This window comes from Hevea brasiliensis, chromosome 7 (assembly GCF_030052815.1).
Source record: "Hevea brasiliensis isolate MT/VB/25A 57/8 chromosome 7, ASM3005281v1, whole genome shotgun sequence".
Taxonomy (NCBI): domain Eukaryota; kingdom Viridiplantae; phylum Streptophyta; class Magnoliopsida; order Malpighiales; family Euphorbiaceae; genus Hevea; species Hevea brasiliensis.
In genome coordinates this window covers 3,849,177-3,869,960 of record NC_079499.1, presented here as the reverse complement: position 1 = coordinate 3,869,960, position 20,784 = coordinate 3,849,177, and the positions used below count along the sequence as shown (strand labels likewise).

General features: G+C 33.8%; 2 protein-coding genes and 1 pseudogene across 4 annotated transcripts; 1 reads left to right on the top strand and 2 right to left on the bottom strand.

Moving 5' to 3' along the window:
- The first annotated feature begins 2,174 nt into the window (after positions 1-2,174).
- Positions 2,175-3,598, top strand: LOC110669508 (RING-H2 finger protein ATL16). The gene has a single exon (XM_021831204.2). It carries the CDS (start codon positions 2,297-2,299, stop codon positions 3,326-3,328), a length of 1,032 nt encoding a protein of 343 aa, XP_021686896.2. The 5' UTR covers positions 2,175-2,296; the 3' UTR covers positions 3,329-3,598.
- Positions 3,599-3,913: 315 nt separating this feature from the next.
- Positions 3,914-7,821, bottom strand: LOC110669507 (protein KINESIN LIGHT CHAIN-RELATED 1-like; annotated as a pseudogene).
- Positions 7,822-8,842: 1,021 nt separating this feature from the next.
- LOC110669509 (autophagy-related protein 9) lies at positions 8,843-20,270 on the bottom strand. 3 transcript variants are annotated; one of them, XM_058149765.1, is made up of 12 exons: positions 19,849-20,270; positions 15,900-18,354; positions 15,718-15,794; positions 14,527-15,175; positions 14,086-14,406; positions 13,782-14,004; positions 12,726-12,905; positions 12,405-12,611; positions 12,183-12,260; positions 12,034-12,104; positions 11,820-11,930; positions 8,843-9,944 (listed from the first exon to the last, which is right to left on the bottom strand). In XM_058149765.1, exons 4-12 carry the CDS (start codon positions 15,102-15,104, stop codon positions 9,113-9,115), a joined length of 2,601 nt encoding a protein of 866 aa, XP_058005748.1. In that variant the 5' UTR covers positions 15,105-15,175; positions 15,718-15,794; positions 15,900-18,354; positions 19,849-20,270; the 3' UTR covers positions 8,843-9,112. The 3 variants fall into 3 exon arrangements, with proteins under 3 accessions (XP_058005748.1, XP_021686897.2, XP_021686900.2); XM_021831205.2 differs by lacking the exon at positions 15,900-18,354; XM_021831208.2 differs by lacking the exon at positions 15,900-18,354 and having other exon boundaries at positions 15,718-15,767.
- Positions 20,271-20,784: the final 514 nt, after the last annotated feature.

The window sequence follows — 20,784 nt, the reverse complement described above, 5'->3', positions numbered from 1 at the left end:
AAATTTTAGAAATCGAACCGAATTGAATGGGTGAAAAATCAAATTGAACCGAACCGCTCTATTTCGATTTGATTTAAACCGATCGCTTTTGATTTTTGATTGATTTTTTAATGTAGACTTGATTTTCAAGTTATTTGGTCTAATTTTGACTTTGTTTTGAACCTAATAACCATTAATCAATGAAATTAAATAATTAATATATATATATAATTAAATATAATTCATAAATTTCTCATAAAAATAAATCAATTCAAAAATCAATTCGGTTCGATTTGAATATATAAATTACTATTCAGTTCTGTTCAATTTAATTGATTTTTTCTCTTCAAAACCGAACCAAAACAAAATAACGAAATTTTTATAAGGTAAAACCTAACCGAACCGAATCGATTGAATTTTAAAACTGAACTAATTAAACTGAATTGACTCGGTTCGATTCGATTTTTCAGTTTGAACCGAATTCTACTCAGCCCTAAATACAATATCTCTTTTTTATTTTTTTTTTATAAAAAATTAAACTAAAAATCTCATAAAAAATTTATAAAATTAAAATCAATTAAACTAGTTTTTTTTTAAATGCAATGGACCTAGTTTGGTAGTTATATATTTTTTATTTCAATATATTTATTTTTAATAGTCACTTTATATTTCATATTTATTAAAAAGAGAATAATATATTTATAGAAATTTTTATTCATTATATTATTTAATATTTTTATATAAAATTTTAAAATACTATTAAAATTTATTAAATATAACTTAATAAAAGTTAACATTTTATTTTAAATAATTAAAATTTAATTAATTTTATTTATTTATATTAATAGATATTAATTTTAATTAATTTATATATAATTAATTTTTAATAATTTACTAGTTGAACCATTAATCTACTAATCCATTCACTCAGTCCTTCATAGGGTTAACCTCCAAGCCTTTTTTTTCTTCATAGGGTCAACCTCCAAGCCTTTTTTTTTTCTCAAAAGCAGACAATGCGCACACACGAGTCAGGGATAAAACACGCGCCTTGATAAAACTATAGTAATTTTGTCAAGCTCACTAATCCAAATAACTCTGACACATGTTTTTCACAATTGATGTGAAAGTTCAAAGGCTCAGCTTTACTAAGAGATTTATGTGAGTTGATCACACACACCAATTCACCCCTATTGACATTAAATTTTTTTTTTTTAAAAGGCAACACATACACATACAATTTAAAAATAAAATCCATATTTTAATAAAATTATTATAACTTTATCAAGAGTCATTAACCCATATAACTCACGCACACTTTTTGCCATAGATATGAGAGCCCGAAGGCTCTCAACTCAAGCCAGTTCAATAATACTGTCTCAGTTCACTCCTCCAATTTTTATATAAAAGAAAGCTCATTAATTAATTTTTTTAATTAATTGATTTATTTTGCGGCTAAAAACGAAGTTGTAGGACCAGAGAAGGAATGCTATTTCCCAAGGAGGAGCCAAGAAACGGGGCAGGTGCCTTTGGTGGAGGATTTTGTCTCTGTAAAGATGTGTTGTTGGGTCCAATTTGATTTTTATAACTCATTGGCCAGTGTTTTCCAAGTGCTAAGATCTCTCACTTAATCACTTCTCCAAATTGCCAAATTGCTTTCTAAGTTATTTACTCGTTGACTTTGTATTTTCTTTATTATATCTATAATACAAATATGAAATGAATATCTTTAATATTTTAAATTACTGAACTCCAATTTTGAAATTTAACTTTTTTATTTGAAAATAGAATTGAATTTTTTGAACTTTTATATAGCAAGGTCCTCATAAGGGGAAAATTAAAATTATAGAAAAATAATAACAAGAGGCAAAATAATAATAATAATAATAATCATGAACCATCAAGATACCTCACATGCAGCATTATAATGAAGAATATTTTTTTTTATTTTATATGTAATTTGATAAAATATTACTATACGACTATCAAAAGAATTTGATAAATTCATTTATTTTTTTAAATAATTAATTTATACTGGCAGACATAGCGTTTCTCACAAGTTTACACTTTACACGTTCATTCGATCAGAAATCATTATGGCTTACTCAAGTGAATCTTTTCCAATTTCTTTAATAATCCTTTTTTTTTTTTCCTCTTCTTGTCATTATTAGATCTTATCTTAAGCTTTTCAATGATCTTGCTCCATCTCTCTTTCTCTTTATTTGTTGTATAAGTTTCTCCATAGAGATGAACCTAAACCCATTAGTCAACCCTCACTCTTCTTTGTCTCTATACTTCAAGAAGCTAGCTAAAATTCCTCATGCAACCCCATTTTGATCATATGGCCTATGAGCTCAAAACTCAGCAGAATCCTATCTTGATACCTCCTTCGCCTGCTTCAGACCATGCTTCTCCTATGCTAGCTGTTGCTGTATTAAGCATCATAAGCACAGCTTTCTTGTTATTTGGCTACTATATGATCTTTGTCAACAAATGCTGCTCTAACTGGCACCAACTTAATCTGCTAAGGTGGGTTTCTGTCTGGCGTGCTAGAAGAAACGAAGATTCATTTATAGCTCTCTCTCCAACGCTGTGGAATAGGGGGCTCGATGAATCTGTCATCCGCGAAATCCCAACATTTCAGTATAGAAGAGAAGGTGAAGGGAGAAGCATCTATGGCTGTGTGGTCTGTTTGAATGAATTCCAAGAACAGGATATGCTTAGAGTTCTTCCTAATTGTAGCCACTCATTTCATTTGGATTGCATTGACATTTGGCTTCAAAGCAATGCCAATTGCCCTCTTTGTAGATCAAGCATTTCAGGCACTACTAGGTATCCTATTGACCAGATCATTGCACCAAGTTCTTCACCTCAAGGCTCGCAGCCTTACACTGATAGCCTGATGGGTGGTGATGAAGACTTTGTCGTGATCGAATTGGGTGGAGAAGAGGAAGGAGCTCTTTTGCCTCGCAGGCGACAGGAAAGACCTGCTTCAAGAGAAGTTCAGATGCAACTTAGAGATCAATCGCCATCAAAAATGGAGCAGAAGCGTGGAAAGTTAAAACCACAAAAGCGCCACCATCTCTCGATTATGGGGGATGAGTGTATTGATATAAGAGGGATAGATGATCAATTCTCTGTCCAACCGATGAGGAGATCTTTCTCCTTGGATTCAGCAGTTGATCGACAGCTTTATTCAGGTGTTCAAGCTACTATTCAACAAAATACACATCAAAGAGGGATTAGCAGTAACGAAGAAAGTAGTAACAGAGTTCAGAGATCATTCTTTCCATTTGGTCATGACAGGGTATCCAGAAAAAAGGCAGTTCATCCAATAGAGTTCAAGCTATGACTCAGAGATCATGTAGTTTTTTTATTCATTAGTTGCCGTTTGATTTGGATTTTTCAGGACGGTTGCTGGAATTTTTCAATGATGTTATAGAACTTACGAAAGAGTACCAAAGATGAAAATGTGGGGTAAACTTGGGTCCATATGATAAACAGCATGAAATGGAATGTTAGCGTGGGTATGAGAATCATTGCCTAAACCACTATAGGTGGATGACTTTCTTTAATTATGTTTGGGTTTCTTCCTGTTTATGAATGAGAATGATTGCTTGTACACTCCTCCAGAGAGAGAGAGAGAGAGTAAATAGATATGGGGGCGGGTCGAAGAGGCTGTTATTATGGAAACCAGCCACGGCAGAGGGAACCCAACAATGAGCAACTAAGAGTGAACCAAAAAGTGGCCTTCCTAGGAATGACTGCCAACCTCTTTTTTCTTCAAGCTATTATACTGATGTTGGTAAAGAGCAGAATGTATGATTTTGCCTAAAGTTTCATTATGGATTTAAGACACCGAATTATCTCTTTAAGCAAAGCTCTATCATGTGTCCACGCAGAGAGAGAGAGAGAGAGAGAGAGTAGCCAAAAAAACTACATAAGTTTCATTCCCCATGTTTCAATTGAATATATCAGAAGTGAAAAACAACAAAGCATCCATTAGCTATGGATAAAACAACATGAGAAACAACAATATTGTCAACATGAACATCATCAAGATATTCCATGTGAAATGCAAAGTGAAAAGTACAGTTGACACAGTAGTATAAGCATGCCAATACGACTTTTTCTCAATTTCAGTGAATAGTGAAAGTCCAGGACGCCTATAATGAGTCTGACGGCTTCAACTGCCCATTGATTTTAATCTTCCCCAAAAGGTCTCTGTAGTGTCCCACTTGTAGCCATGAAGAAATATATTCACAGCCTATAAGCACCGAGCTCATCAATGACAAGAACTGAGAATCCCAATTGGACTCGATAATTTAGAAGTACATTAAACCTTTGTCATACTATCTGGTGTAAGAGTTAGCAAGAATAAAAACGTTATTGAACAAACATAAATTTGCCTCTCAAAATCAAACTTTCCAATAATATTGAATTTGTTCTCAAGCAAACCTGAAGTTCAACCGTAGATAAAGTTTATTAAACAAGTGCCTTACAAGAGAAAATGCATTACTTGAAAAACAAAATAGAGTGATTACAATCTTCATTTTATGCTGCTCTCAAAAAAATCTTCATTTTATGCAACAGTCAATACTGAATAAAAATAACTACAGTGTCACAACATTGATTTTGATTTTAAATCTTTTTGAGTGAAATAACTAGCTACTCATGTATTTATAAACATTGAAAGGTATAATAATTATATATATAAGATTGAGAAAGAGAGAGAAAGAGAGAGAGAGAGAGAGAGAGAGAGAGAGAGAGAGAGAGTAAAAAAAAAATTATAATGGGTAACAGAAATTCTCTCCACTTGCACGAAAACTAAGACTATTGATAAAATCCTCTATCAGTAAAACAAGACCAGTAAATACAAGACTAAAACAATAAAGCAACTAAATCCTCTACGGTATAATAATTATATAAGAGAGAGAGAGAGAGAGAGAGAGAGAGAGAGAGAGAGAGAAAAGTAAAAAAATTATCATGGGTAACAGAAATCCTCCACACTTGCACGAAAACTAAGACTATCTATTGATAAAATTCTCTATCAGTAAAATAAGATCACTAAATACAAGACTAAAACAATAAAGCAACTAAATACATCAATGAAATGAACCAAGGGACATTAAAACAACATATTCCATAATGTGAAAGCAATGCAATCATAACAAATTAAATTGTGACAATCCTTTAAGCTGAAAAAATCAATTGAGAGATTATCCTAGCAGCAAAGAATATATGTCCTTGTTTCCCAAAATATGCATGGCAAATTAAGAGTAACAGTGGAAGCAATAAAGAAGCATGGTTTTTTTTTCCTCCCCGCCTTGACGCAAGCAGGTGATGTATCAATTATGGCACTATTAATCAGAGTGGTCATAATAGACTTGGAAACAAGAAAAGATTCAATTACAAATACAGCATTTGATATGGCAGTGGAAGGAAAGATTTGAGTGAGGAGTACAGAGGAGATTGTAGCATGTAGGGGGCAGAATTTTGGTGAATTGAATCGAGTATGCTGTTCAGGTTTTGTTGAGGCTTTATGAGGAAGTAGCTAACATTATGAAAGAGGATAAGTGACTAAAAGATTACATAGCACAAAAGTTGGTGGTATATAATTATTGCAACAATTTCAGACTTGCAATAAACTTTCAATGCCAGATGTTTGGAATGAAACCAAAAATTCTTGAACATGGAAAATAATTCTCACCTTCCCATGGCGCCATATCTTTTGAGAGGTTTTGACATGCCTCGATTGAATCTGCACGTTGAGGACCAAGTGCCACATCCATGATGTCTTTTGCAACAGCAAAAATCTGTGCAGCTGACAGTGGTCTATTCAGTTACAAATATGCTGCCCCCATATTGGTAAAGATATAACCAACTCCAAAATGCTAAGAACCAAAGCTCTCTTTCAACCTTTCAGCAGCATTCTCCAAGTAAGGCATTGCCTGAGCCACCTTACCTGTCAGCAGAAGCGCAGAAACACTTCCTTCTGAGTGCTTTTCTTGTGGAAGCTTCTCAAGCAAAGAAAGTGTTATCTTTTAACAATGAAATTGCCGTTTCAAATTCATTCATAGTTTCATACTGCATTGCTATCTCTGAGTATGCCTCAGCAACTTCAACTGGAGAAACTGCCTCTTTCTTGTCAAGGATTCAACAAGCAATCTCCAGACACCTCTCCAAGTCAGCAAACTTCTCTTAATTACGCAGAGCTTTTGACATAGAAATAAACAGCAATGCTTGAGTCTAACTGTGTTTTTCTGTCCGCTGAGCAACACCCTTCAGAGTATTAATTGCCTCATCGTACCTGCCCAATTCTATCACACATTCGAAGCATCAATTTCTGCATGAAGCAAATTTGAACCAAAACCCCAATTCTTCAAGACCTTCTGTGACAACTAATTCTGCTCCAATGCCTTCTGATGCTCCTCCAACCCAGTGCAAATGACCCCAGGAAGCCTCCTATCACGTGCAACCTCCACAGAATTATTCCGCAGACCATCCTATGTATATCCAAGGCCTTCAAACCAAATGGCAATGCCTCCTTGAAATTCAAAACTGCAACATAGGCCTCTGCCAGTTCCCTATTTGCCACACCCAATTCCTTGCTATCTTTGTCCAAAGTCATTTATTTGATCTCCAAGCACTTCCTAAGATTCTCTAAAGCCTCCTCGCTCCACCCCATTGCTGTCTTCACATTCGCCAACTCTAGCTACACATACAGCACTGGCTTGATAGCCTCTATCCTACCTAATGTCCTATTTGCCCTATTTAAATACCCTACGCTATCATTAAACCTTTTTAAACTAAAATTAGCAGATCCCATTAATTGCAAAGCCACGACAACTAGTAAAGCAGGTTTATTGTCATCTTTATCAAGAACTTTCAAAACTCTACTAGCAAAAAATAAAGACTTGTCAGGGTCCTCACCTTCTTGGTCCAGTTTTAAACCAATTTCAATGAAGCCAACCCAAGTTCTTTCTTATCAAAAGAAGCCTCCATCTCTTTAAAAGCTTGAAGCATGCAGACTTAAAAGCCCTTCAAGTTCATATTTTCCTTGACTTTTCTCGGCCTAGAGGAGATTTGAGCATTTGTTTCAACAAGGGTGTCAATCTTGGAGTTGGGATTAGGCCATTGGTTGAAGTGCAAGGTTTGTGACGATTGCTAGGTGAGTGAAGCGAAGGCCGAAGAGCAAGAAGAAGGTGCGGCGTTAGAAATGTAATTTCCGGAAAGGAAAGGAGTCGGTGCTTTGTTCTTTTCGGGAGTAAGTTGAGAGAGAAGTGAAATTGAGGCTATTTTCATGGTGATATTTGACGGGTTACTTATGTCATCTATGGATATAGTCGTGAAAGTAGCTCAGAGCCAAACCCTTGCAAAACCCTAAATCTTTGGGTAATCTTTACCTCCCCAAACTTTTGTGTTGCTTTCATTTTCGTACTCAAACTCCAATTCGTATTTCAAAAAGATCCTCCTCACTTCTTCAAAGTCTGCTTCTTTTTCAGCATGAGGAAATCAGTCAAAAACCAACATGGAAACAGGCTCTCATTGTACACCACCCATCTTAGATCTCTAGCTTTGAACTGCTCGTGATCCTCCTCCACTGCCTAGCACTTGACGAGCCAAATGTGCCCAGTGAGCAAAGACAAACAGGCGCGAATACTCCCATCCCTCCTCCACACACAAATAGTCTTATCCGTTGATCTGCTGAACGACAAATCCCTTACAACTGAGCTGAGGAATAGAACCGCAAGTTTCATTCGTCTTTCCATGTCTTGTGTAACTGGTGTAATTGGCGCTTTTAATTGACGTTTAGTTGTAGTTCAAACAATTTGTGCGTACCAACATGTCAGTAAATATCAATAGTGTTGGCTTCATGGGACAATATCGTTTACCAAATCAACTCAATTCATTTTTAATTTTAAAGATTTTATAAAATTTTGAATTTAATTTTTATATAACATTAAAAAAAATTCTATTAAATAATTAAATCAACTAAATCAATCAAGTCTTTTTAATTTATTAATTCAATTACTAAATTGATCATATCACATATAACTGCTTATTTATCTAATTTAATTATAAACTCAAATCAGTTTAAAGATTGATTTATTAATTTTATAAATCGATTCAATTCATATTTAATAACTATTATCGTGGTATATGATATATTAAAATAAAAATCAAGATGGACATAAATATAAAATATAATACTTCCTTCACTCCATTTTAAGATTTTTACATAAAAATTAAAGAAATAATTTAATAATTTTATATTTATTAAAAAATTAATAATTAACTGAAAAATCTTTATAATGTGCTTAAAATGTAGAAAAGTGATAAAAAAAATAAGTGTATTAAAAATACTAATTGACAATAGTAAAATTTTAAAAAAAAAATTAATACTTAATTTTTAAAAATATTAAATAAAATTAAATTAAAAATATTTCTAAAACATTATTTAAAATGAGACAAACAGAGAAAGTAATATATAGAGCCAACCTAATTGGTGAGTATCACCGACTCTATAATCAAAATTAAATTCCTAATTATTTAAGTCTCACAAATCCCATAATTTCAAAATATTGGCCTACATTTAATTAGAATGTGAGAATCCTTTAATTCAGACAAACAGACCACCTTTAATAGAATGCACAGAAACTAAAATAGGATAACAATAAAGCACCAGGGTTAAATAAAATTAAAAAAATAAAATAAAAAAATAAAAATGAATTAAAAGAAACTCCATTTAACCATGAGACCTAATGATCAAAACATTCATTGCCTATTAGGCAAGTTTCTCTTTTAACCATCCATATACTTCTTCACACAAACCACCCTACAAAACCCAACAAAAACAAAAGAATAAAATGAATGGAATCAGATTTTAAATGTATCAACGGGTTGTAATTGTTTTTACAGTTTCAGAAGGCTTGCAATGAACTAACTATTTGGAATATGCAACCTTCTTAATTGAGTTGAGGCTTAGTTCAGGATCCAGCCTCATGATGAATCTTATATACAACAAAGAATACAGAGTTTCCTTTTTTACACAAATTAAAGAAAGCAATTGGTTCTCGGAAACCTGTATGCATCCCATCTCTAAACAGACTACAGAGGTAATTGAGTATCATATTCAAAAGCTTGGAGGCTCTTGGTATTCCTTAGGAGTCTCAGGTGGTCTGCTGTAAACATCATCAAAATGAAGATTTACATTTTCTCCTGCTTCAAGGTCATCATCCATGTAAGTTGTTCGTGACAACCTGTGAGAACTCCTCCAATTCAAGTGCTGTTCTTGTTCCTCTAAGCTCCGCTCTGAAAAATTATCATAGAAATTATCTGAAGTGAAGCGGTTAAAATCAGGAGGCTCAAGAAAACTTGTCTGGGGCTGTGCACCAGGTTGGCCACTTCTGGCCCACCAATGGCTCCTATAGGAATGTGCAAAATTGCTGACATCATGTTGTTGAAGTACACTCTCCCGGATGAAAGGAGTAGATGTGGAAGCCCCCAAGTGAGATTCTGTTCGATCTTGATAATGGTGATGCCAATGCTCATCATCATATATAGCCTTATTTTGTGTAAAGTTGGGTGGCATCCAATAATCTTCAGTATGTTGGTCAGTCGCTTCAAAGGGTGCTACTGGACTGTCTCTTGTATAATTAGTTGAAGTATGAGGCTGCGAGGTATAGTACCAATCAAGAAGATATGGGTGATTCTTTTGATCTTCATCAATTAGCCACAGAGAGCCTAAATGAAAGCCAGGAGTAGAATGAGGCATTTCCCTAGAAAAGGGGGTATTTCTATTTCCAGGGCCCCTCAAATTGGGGCTTCCTCGCCATGTTTTAGGATGAGAATACACATGTCTAACTCCGTGTCCTTGCAACTTTTGCTCCCTGAAATTTCTAAGATTTGACAGGAACTGCTTTCCCTGGGCATTTGGTTCCCAAGAAGGATAGCTGCTCTGAAAACTGTAGGCAAAATAATTAAGTAGCATGAGCAAGCAGTATTAAGAAATAGTTTAAGAAAACTACTTGCTAGTAGATTGCAGAATTTTTATTTTAAATTTACAATATAGAAACACACATACAGACAGAGAAAATGATCTAAATAACTGCAGAACTAATTGCCATATGGTCATTTACCAAACACTTATCTAACTTTAGAATAATCAGAAGTCATGATAGAAATTATGATTTCAGAACACATCAAACGGGGCAGGAAGCAGCACCAAAATCTATGTTATAATTATGAACGTACATGCACATGATCAGCATGGATCAATAAGTCACTTTATTTTCTATTAGGCCCTGATGGCCTCTCATGCTAGTTGGAAACCACTTCAAATTAATTAAGGACATAGGACCCAGAAAACCAGAACTTAGAAAACCAGATCTTCTCTTGTTTGGCACCCATAAGTTTTTGGTTTTTGGTTGTTGTCGTCCAATAATGTTAACTCGTATATATTAAAAACAATTGATAAATCAAGTATAGACTACTTTTCACGGTTTTCATTTGTTGTTGCAACCTGCTTTTCTCTTTAAGGCACCAAGTAACAAAAACAAACACGTTTTAATAATACAAGTTTTTAAAATTATTGGACAACCACCACCAAAAAAGGATGTATACCAAATGGATTATGTGTTTGAAATTTTAACCAAAACTTTCAATGATATCATCGACTATAGAGTTTTTATGTCAACTGTGACCATCTCCTATTTAACAATTAATCAAAAGCTATTTATTTGAAATCATAACACATATATGTATATATAACTCAATGTGACAAAGTGATGAAGCATTGGAAGAGGATTAGAATTTGGAATTTTATTTATTGTAGAATTAGGAAATCTAGAATTTTATTAGGTTTAGAATTTACTATTATTAGGTCTACTATTATTTTCCTAGTTTATCTTATTTAGCATTCCTAAATAGAGTTGAATTAGGGTTTCTACATCCTAATGTAGTTAGCATTTCAAAACTCCATAGATAGGGCTTAGTTTCTCTATTTTAATTACAGAATTATTATGATTTTGACTACTGATTAAAGCAATAAAAGTTAAACAATTTATTTCTCTTCAAGTTTGAGAATTTGTTTCTCATCCTCAAATCCCCGTTACACTTATTGGTTCTACATCACAAAGTCATTCAGAAGTTGAAAGAAAGGATATTGAAATAATTTGGACACATGTACCGGACACCAGCAAATGCAACAGTATGAAATGTTGAACATATTGAAGTTACAGCAGAAGAACAAAGCAAAGGGCAGACCCTGGAAGATGTGAGAGGAAGTAGTGAAAAAAGATTTAGTAGCCCTAGATCTTTTAGACAATGAAGCCCCTGTAATAGTGGAATGGAAGAAAAGGATCCATATACTGACCTACTATAGTTGAGTTGAATTGAAATGCTGACATATTAAGATACATATAAATTTTCTTCAGTTTTTTTTTTTTGGTTGTATTTTAGGGTCAAGTGACAGAGAGGAGTAGCTTTGCTTGGTTTAGAACAGTATTAAGCAAAATGAATTTCACTATTTCATAAAAAAGGGATTTATGATTTCAGCCTTAGTCAAGAATGTCTTGGCTGCAATTGAAACAAAGGCTCCATTAGTTGAGGATATGACTGATAATATAGAACATTCTTGCCAAAAATAACACAGTGTGAAAAGTTTTTCTAGGTCTTTAGGCCACTAATTAACACAAAAGCGACATATAACTATTAAATGCCCAGATAAAGCAGATTGAGTCATTGAGGTAACTATTTTGTGCACAAAAGAAGCAAGCTTGCTCTCACACGGTTCACATTGTCTAACCGAATTCCATAAGTTTAAGCTACTAGAATCATACCTCAAAAATGATTTTTCCATCTTTCCCTGAGAGCTCCTCTGGCTGTGTGTTGTATGATAAGGTGAACCATAATTGCTATTCCCATGGTTTTGAAAATCAAATGAACTAAAACTGCCAATTCAAGTAGTCAAACATTAAAGTTATTAATTTTAATAAGAAAGCCAATGGACTGCCCACTTTGTAAGGCATCAATAACAATGAACGATAGACCAACCTGCACACATGGCCAACACCTTCAACATTCACTGTGAAATCTGCAATGAACTGCAGGATGTCATCCACTCGCTGCAAAATAACATAGGAATATTAGTTTAAAGACTAGCATACAAACAAATGACCAAAAAAAAAAAAATCCATAGATACCTTTGGAACAACAAATAGAAGCAAGAATGGGGTGAGGAAAATCGATGCCATCTCCTCAAGTAACATCATTCCAGTATACTAAACCAAAAAATACAAAGCAGTCAGTAGAAAACAATTCCAAACTCTCTGTCATATGGCTATTGGAGAGTTTGGCGTGTGGGAAAGGTCTTAGCACTGTTCAAGTGAATCTCTCACATAAGACATGGAATTTTGCAGTATTACCTGAAATAGGGTTTCAAACTCTATCCGGACAGTCTCAGTATTTTCTTTGCCCCGCCACCTCTTTGGCATATAATGTGTATGTTGGACCACCATAGACATAGCTGCTTCTGGTTCAAGGACAAGGAGTTCATCTGTAACTGCAGCACGGCTGATTGCTGTTATGGTTCCAAAAACAGCAGCATACCAGAACAAATTACGACCAAATATCTACAGAATTTAAAAATGAATGTTATAAAAACTTTACATAATAACAGCAAAGGTCAGCATCAAGATATGTTAATCATCAAACGAATTTATGGTAGTAAAGTGAGAATATATTACATGGCCTTCTAGTAGCGACTCCTCCAGAAATGCAATGATAATCAGGATAGCAGCAAAGCCTCCAGAAACAAAAGATATAAACTTGGCAACAATCGAAATAATTGGTGAGGGGAATTGCTTAAGATAATCTGAAGCATGCATTATACTACCATTGATCCGATGCTTGAACAAATGGTCAACCTGAAACAAAAAATAAAAGTACCAATGAATACTTATTCAAAAGTCAAAGGAGTTATACATAAAAGGAAACTAACCTCAATCTTCAACAGAAATAAGGCCGTACGTACTCTAACCCCAAACATGAAAATAGTAAATAAACCAAATTCCATTATTAAGAAATAAAGTTACAATCTACCATGGCAAGGAGAAAAAGAGAGAGATTTGTAGAAGCAGAACTAGGGGTGTGCACAGTTCGATTAACCAAACAGTTACAAATTTTCTTTATCTGAATCATTGACATCAATTAATCAATTTTATCATTTTTTTTTCAATTTGGTTAATCACTTACCCAAAATTTTTTGTTAATTGGCCAAATTTAACTTATATTAGTTGATTTACATTTTAATCAGAACCTTTAATAATAGCTACTCGGGTCCCATTTCAAATGCCTTTTAAGATTTTTACACAATGATTAAGGAAATGATTGGATAACTTTATTTATAATATATATATAAATACTATTAATTAACTAAAGTATCCTTGTAGCACCCTTAGAGTCCATGAAGGTGATAAGAAAGAGATAGAAGCATTGGGAATAATAATAGACAAGTGTAAAGTTGGAAAAAAATAATTAATGCTTACTTAATTTTTCTAAAATGGCAAATAAAGTGGGACAAAAAAAAATTCTAAAACAATACTTGAAATGGAACAGAGAGAGTATTCTCTAGCAAAATTTTATTTTTTTAATATTTGTTACAATTATTATAAAGTACAAAATATTAACCCATATTAATTTAGCAATTTTAAAGTAGGCAGACATTAACCCATATTAATTTGAAACCAGGAAAGAAAAATCCAGTTAATCTTAGTTAGATAGCAGAAATAGTACAGTTATACCTCATTGAATTCCCTAAAAATCCACTTTGATAAATTTGACCATCTTCGAGATGATGCTGTGCTTGGATGATTATAGAACTGTTCAGCATGCCTTAGAAAGAGATACACAAGCATGAATATAACCAGGAATGGTGAAAGAAGAAGAATTGCAAGCCCAACTACCATGAGCCTTTTCCTTAAGGTTTTAGGATTAGAAATAAAGTCCCTCCTAACACAAAAGTTTCTGCAGCCAAAAAAGATTTCAATCAGAAAATAATGCAAATAATCTACTTATAGTCAAATATTCATGTGAAATTAAACATACCGATCAAACATGCTCTGAAGAATGCACCAATTTAAGGTCCATTCAAGGGTCTTTGTTAGTATCAAACGGTATTGTGTTCCATTGGAACCAGATTTGACAACTGGACCAGCACCTGGAACCCATGAGGAGATTGGAAAAGCAAGCACTCCTTTATTGAGCATTCCAATTAAGTAATTCTCCTTTCGCATCAATCGCATCACGACATCATAAGCAGAAAGGTCCTTCACCACACAGAGTTGCTGTGAACGTTGTAACTGTACAACCTTTTCAAGAATTGTTGCCCATGGCATGGTTTGAATTTCGTTGTCTGTAACATGGAGACTGCAAAAAGACGATGACCTTGATCATTGGAAAATCCACAAATTTCTCTAAAAAAAAGGGTTTGTACAAAATGTAAAAGCTGCATTTTAAACAATTTTTAGCACAACATATCAAGCCTACCTGTTGTAATAGAAGTGACGAATCCCAAGAATGTCCCTTAATTGCGCAAAGAACCTCAAAAAACAGAAGATCCAGTAGATAGAAAATAAACCCAAATATCCAACAATAATAGCTTTTGAAATTGTTAGAGGGGTTAATGGGTGCTGATGAAGAGCTTCTTTAGCAAGATCACAGGGCTTGATTCCAGATTCAACAGCATCCATCCCACACTTGGCATTACGAAGACCATTCCAATCAACATATAGTAAGAAAAATCCCGAAAAACAGATGGTGAACCCCAAACTCAAAAGTTCAACAATCCACTTTATGATAATGCACCAAAGCCCTTTCTCACAATAATAACTATACAGCCTTTCAAAGAAGAGGTCCAAATCAGCAATTGGTTCCACATTCAAGCTCTCGCCATTAAGAAGCCCCGACGGGCTCTCACTACCAGGACTGGGTACCCTTCCATAGTCAGACAATTCAATCTCAGGAGGCACATCCCTAAGCAAGCCTGTTGTCAAAGTTGATTCACCATGCGATCCCCATTTAAATATGCTGAGAGCATTAGAACCCTTCTGCCTACTGAACATCATTCACAAACAATGGTAGTAGGCAAAGACAACCGGTCCATTCCCAAAAATGCGTATTTTGTTAAAGAAAAATTCTGTATATAAAAGAAGAATCAGTCTACAGACAAAGCCTGGTTTCTTCAGTCAAGATCTGATATACAGAAGCTTGAAAGGTTGATGGTACATCTATACCACTTATATTGCACTAATGAAAACTACAAAGACAAAAATAAAAATTCTCCAACTACTTACTAAGTCATTCATGATATTGTCACTTAGAAAAGAAAGAAAAAGTCATTTGCATTTTAGGATACAAAATTTTGACCAACAACTATTAATAAGAACATAAAATATGTAAACAGCAACTAAGAATAAATCTAAACCTGAAAAGCACAACTTTATAGTATAATTGTCTATTGACTATTATCATTACGCCATATCAATTCTTAGAAATTCTTAGAAATATGGAAGAAAAGAAAATAGCAATCTGACATCCTTTAACATCGTTAAACCACAGCATGAGTCTTTAAGATCACTCATGTTTAACACGTTGAATCCAGTTCAGACCAGCCTAAAACACGAAACCAGAATTACATTTTACAATATCTCTTATAAGATTCAGTTACTGAGTGAGTACCTTTTCATTTATCAAAGGTCTTCCTGGAATCCAATCAATTTTTGGTCCAGCTGCAACAAAAATTTGAACTACCTCTACTGTAAAAGCAGTAGCAAACAAGTAAACAATACATGCATATAAACAACACTCTCAAAGAATTATTATAGACCAGAACACACTCAAAGGAAAAAACATTCAATTACCACATGTTATCATCCAATATCCACCAGCGAGGATCAGTATGGTTTCCTAGGTTTATCAAAACCAGTTTAAAGCAACCAGCAATCCAACAACTATGGTTAATCACCACTAGACACATAGCATAATTTATAGCACCCAAACACTTCATTTTTCAATTATAACCATTAGCACTATCATTATAAACTTCCATATCAGTTTATCTACACATGGCATTGCCCACCTGCAAGATGCCTATTACAATAATTATAAAATTAACCACTGTGATTGTCAATGGAAAACCTTTGAACATCTTATAGACTATTCTCTTGGAGAAATGACATTTTTTCCAGCTCTCTTTACAACTTTCAAATGCCTTAGAGAATCCCAATGCCCATCTTGCTTGTCACATCCTGTCCTCTTTCTGTTATTAGTGAACCCTACTGCAACCAATATTAAAAAGATCTGCAGCCTTCAAACTAAACATGGGCGAAGAACATTGTTAAAAACGGGCAAATAACATTGTTAAAAACTTCATGTGTGTTCATTCCACGAAAATCTCATATTAATTCCCAACCAATTTCCAACAATTCAAACATGGCTGATCAGTTGGAGAACAATAAATACACATTGAATTACAACATTTCCTTTACAAGACAGAGCTTGATACAGTATGGAGGTAATAAGGAAATACAAGATGCAATGGCCAGGTTTCATTAGTATTCTTTTCCACAACTAGTAAGTTTTGAACACATATTATAGTCTCGTTGCAATGCCCTGTTACCAATAATAATGGAAATAATGAATGCGAAAGGAATTATATTCTTGAGAAATTTCAAACAAAGTTGGTCTCTCGTCTGGTGCTTGATGGTCACTTGCAATCAAGAAGACTTATCAAAACTAACTACTTTAGAAGGTCAAATATCTTGGGGGTGAGCACTTATCAGTTTTAACCGAAAAATCGAATCGAACCAATTTAATTTGGTTTTTCGGTTCGATTTTTTGGTTAATCGGCTCAGTTTCAGTTTCTATTTTTAAAATATTTTGGTTATTTGGTTTGGTTTGGTTAATTCAGTAAAAAAATCTAACTAACCACACCAAACCAAACCGATTTTTCTCACTTAACAATGCTACACCATTTTATAGGAAGAAACTAATCTATTATAAAGCACTCTTTTGTTCTTCTGTCCAAAACTCTTAGCCCATTACACGTGAGCCATTACACTATTTCTCTTCTCTAATTCCTCTTGATTCAGTTCTTGGCTCATTCCCTGTCCTCCCATTCCTCCACTCTCAGCCTTTGACAGATGGGTCATCGCATTTGTGAGAGAATCAATTCATGCCTCTGTACTCTCAAGAATCAACTCATCGCCTATTACAAATGGCTCATCGCCCCTTCAAGAATCAACTCATCGCCAGTTACAAATGGTTCACCTCGCCCCTATGCATGTCCAAGGAAGAATCGCCTCTGGTCTACATGTGTGATTTCCATATTTGTTTATTTGGATTTTGTAGAATACAATTCAATGAAATGTTTAGAGTTTTTTTTTTTTTTTTTTTTTGAGAAAATGAAATGATGATTAGCATATTTGTATATTTATTGTCTTTGATGATTTGGGGAAGTTTAATGCTGAGAATTTGTTGTTGTTGATGATTTGGGAAAGTTCTTTGCTGAGGATTGGGATTTTGCTTGGAAGCCAAGACTGGGGAAGATGATGTTCAAGTGTGGAAACGGTATCGTTTGAGAACAGAAGAATTTGGCGCTTTGGGAATTTAAGGAACCAACGGTTTTAAACCGAACCGAACCAAACCAAACCAGTTCAGTTTGATTTGGTTCTTCTCTTATTTTGGTTCGGTTTGATTCAGTACCGACCGATTGCACACCTCTAAAGTATCTATTATCCTTCTAAGTGATGTAGAACAAAGGAAATCCAATGATACCTTTCACATTAGAGATAATAATTGACCCTTATGAAATCCAACGTCATAATTAATTTCTTCGAGAATATTTTTGTAGTAATTGATCTCCCCTTTTAGCCTTTCAATATAAGTTTACATGACATTTGAAGTAAGAAAATATACCTTTCTTGACGAAAAAAACTCAAAATTCAATTTTTTAAGAGTTGTTTCTGCTGAAAATGAGCTACAAAACCAGATGCAGGATGTCGATCTTAACAAGGAAAGAAACTCCTAAAATTTTGCTAATGTGACGGTGATGATGTGGCAGTGATGGTAGGTGATGCAGTGTTCAAGTGACAAGCTGATGAGGCTATCTGATCTGGGTTGTTGCTGGGGCCAAATCCGTTGCTTGTAGGCTCACAACAAAGCTGGGTAAGCTTGTTGGGTGCGGAAGCTAATCCAAACACTAGATCCATCGAGTTAAAGCTCTAGGGGCATCAGACTGAAGTTCAGACAACGCGAAGAGAAATCGGTTGACGGCGAGTTGCTAGGTTCTTCTAGTTTTCAACTTTTTTTTTTAAACTGTAGGCAGCAAAGAAAATTTCAAAGGATAAAAACACCAGTGGGAATATAAGAAATGGGAAGACTTGAATGTGAAGTATGGTAATTTTGTGGAAAACGATGGAAATTTGACTTGATTTTAAACTCTGATACCAAATTAGAAATTATATTTCATGTAAAATTAATGTAGAACAAAGGAAAAGAACCAAGAATAAGAGAAATCAAGGACAAAACCTTGAAGAGAAAATTAATTCTCAAGATATTATTGATCTCATAGAAATTGTCATAATAAAACTTGTCTAATAACAATAGAAACCCTAGGTCTTATTTATAGAATTAGGAATCCCAATCACATTAGGATTTTAGAATCCTAATTTATTTCTAATTAGGAATACTAAATTAAATCAAAATAAACTAAAAAATAATAAAATTCCTAAATAATAGACGTAATAAGAATAAAATTCCTAAAAAATAAAACTCTTAAATTTCCTAATTTTACATAGAATATAATTCCTAAATTATATTAGGAATATCATCTTCCTATTCTGCATTACTAAGTAAGCATGTTAAGCTACTTTTCTGCTCTATTGCCATGAAAACTATACTGACATAAAATTTGAAGACCACCAACTGTAAAAATGTTATTCAAAGGTATATTTTTACAAGAGCACAGATTTGCAGTCAGGTTATTGGTCATTGTGCTGCCTTAAAATATTGCCAGTAAATGTGAAGTTAAATGATTGCAGGTTTAAAAAATGAAATCATAAATATATTGGGTATAAAAACATGAAACTTATGGTAAGTACTCTCTGCACACTGCTCTAAAAAAACCCCTAATTTGTTAAATGTGTGTATTGACGCAGCCCCTACTAATCTTTTGTAACTAATAAACGCTCAAACTTTTGCACGAGATAAAGAACAGTTAATTCACTCAACAGTTGACTCCAAGGCAAGCAATGGAACAGTTTAGGATATTAGATTGATTTCACAAAACCTCCATTGGAACAATAACCTCACTAAGCAGACATTGCAAAGTCATTTAACTCTAAATAAAGAAAACCCAAAAATGGGAAATGAAAATCCTCTCTGAACTTAAGTGGGCAAAATTGCATGCTTTCTTGATCACATATATCCCTATATTCAAAATTGAATGCTTTCTTGAATCCTTTTTCGTTTTAATAAATAAAAATCGCACGCTTTCTTGATCACATATATCCTAATAATTCTAAAGCAGGAATACTTACCACCAAATTTAATTCCGAAAAGATTGAAAGCACAAATGCTACAAAGGAAGCTAGGATTAGAGAATGAGAAGTCGACCCCTATCGCACCATATCAATCAGAAATCAAACAAAGCATTCAAGGCAAAAATAATAATAACAAAAACCCTTATCAATATCTAAAACCCACAAAACTAAAATAAAAAGAATAAGAAAAAAGAACATTGTTTTCTACGACACAGCATGAAAGCTGCCAATCATTCAAATTCAATAGCGACAAAAATGGCGAAATTACCTGCGACCCAGCACAGTAAGCCTTGAAAACGAAAAGTAGGAATTCAGTGGCACCAAGTAAAATTGATTGCACTGAAGTCGAAAAGAAGAAAAGAATCGGATGATAAAGGAGCAGAGGGCACAGATAGAGATAGAACAATAAAGGAGGCGTTTTTATTACAGAAAAGTTCCGGCTTAAAGCGGTGAATAATTGAGAAAAATTAATCGTGTAGAAACCCAACAGAGAAGAAAAAGAAAGGAACTTGGGCCTTTGATAGCGTGAAGGAAAGATGAAATTTTGCAGATTTTGTGTCTATTTAAGGAATTTTAATGGAGATTTCTTTTTTCCAATTGCATGTTCAACCGTATAATGTTATAAAAAAAGGCCTGGCTAGCTTAGCCGGAGAAGAAGTTTGATTCGGCATTCTTCCTTTTTTTTTTTTTTAATGTATTTGGCATTATTATTTTAAAAATAATAATAAAATATTTATCGAATTAAACATTTAATTAAATTAAAATAAAATAACATTATTTTTTTACATTAAATTTATAAAAAAAATTAATTAAATTATAATAAAAAACAAATACAAAATTGTTTATAATTTAAAAATTATTAAAATATTTTATATAAAATTAAATTTATCATAAACAAATCCTTAATACTTATATTAAAAACATGTTACACATTTTTTACATTCTAATGTTAAACAATAAAATTGAAGAAAGTATGTGTTTTGAAAATTTAATTTAAATTCCTAAAAATACAAAAGTTGCCTCTTCGTATGTACAAGTACAACCAAGGCAAATCCAAATACTGCACTCTTCTGGCTTGCTTTCCAAGTCGAGCTTGCCAGGTTGATTTGGGTTTAGGGTAGGCTGGGCCCTATGGGCTTGTAGAGGCTCAATCAAGACAATGGACTTGGGGCCCAGGACAGAAACCGCGGGAGGCAACGGCTCG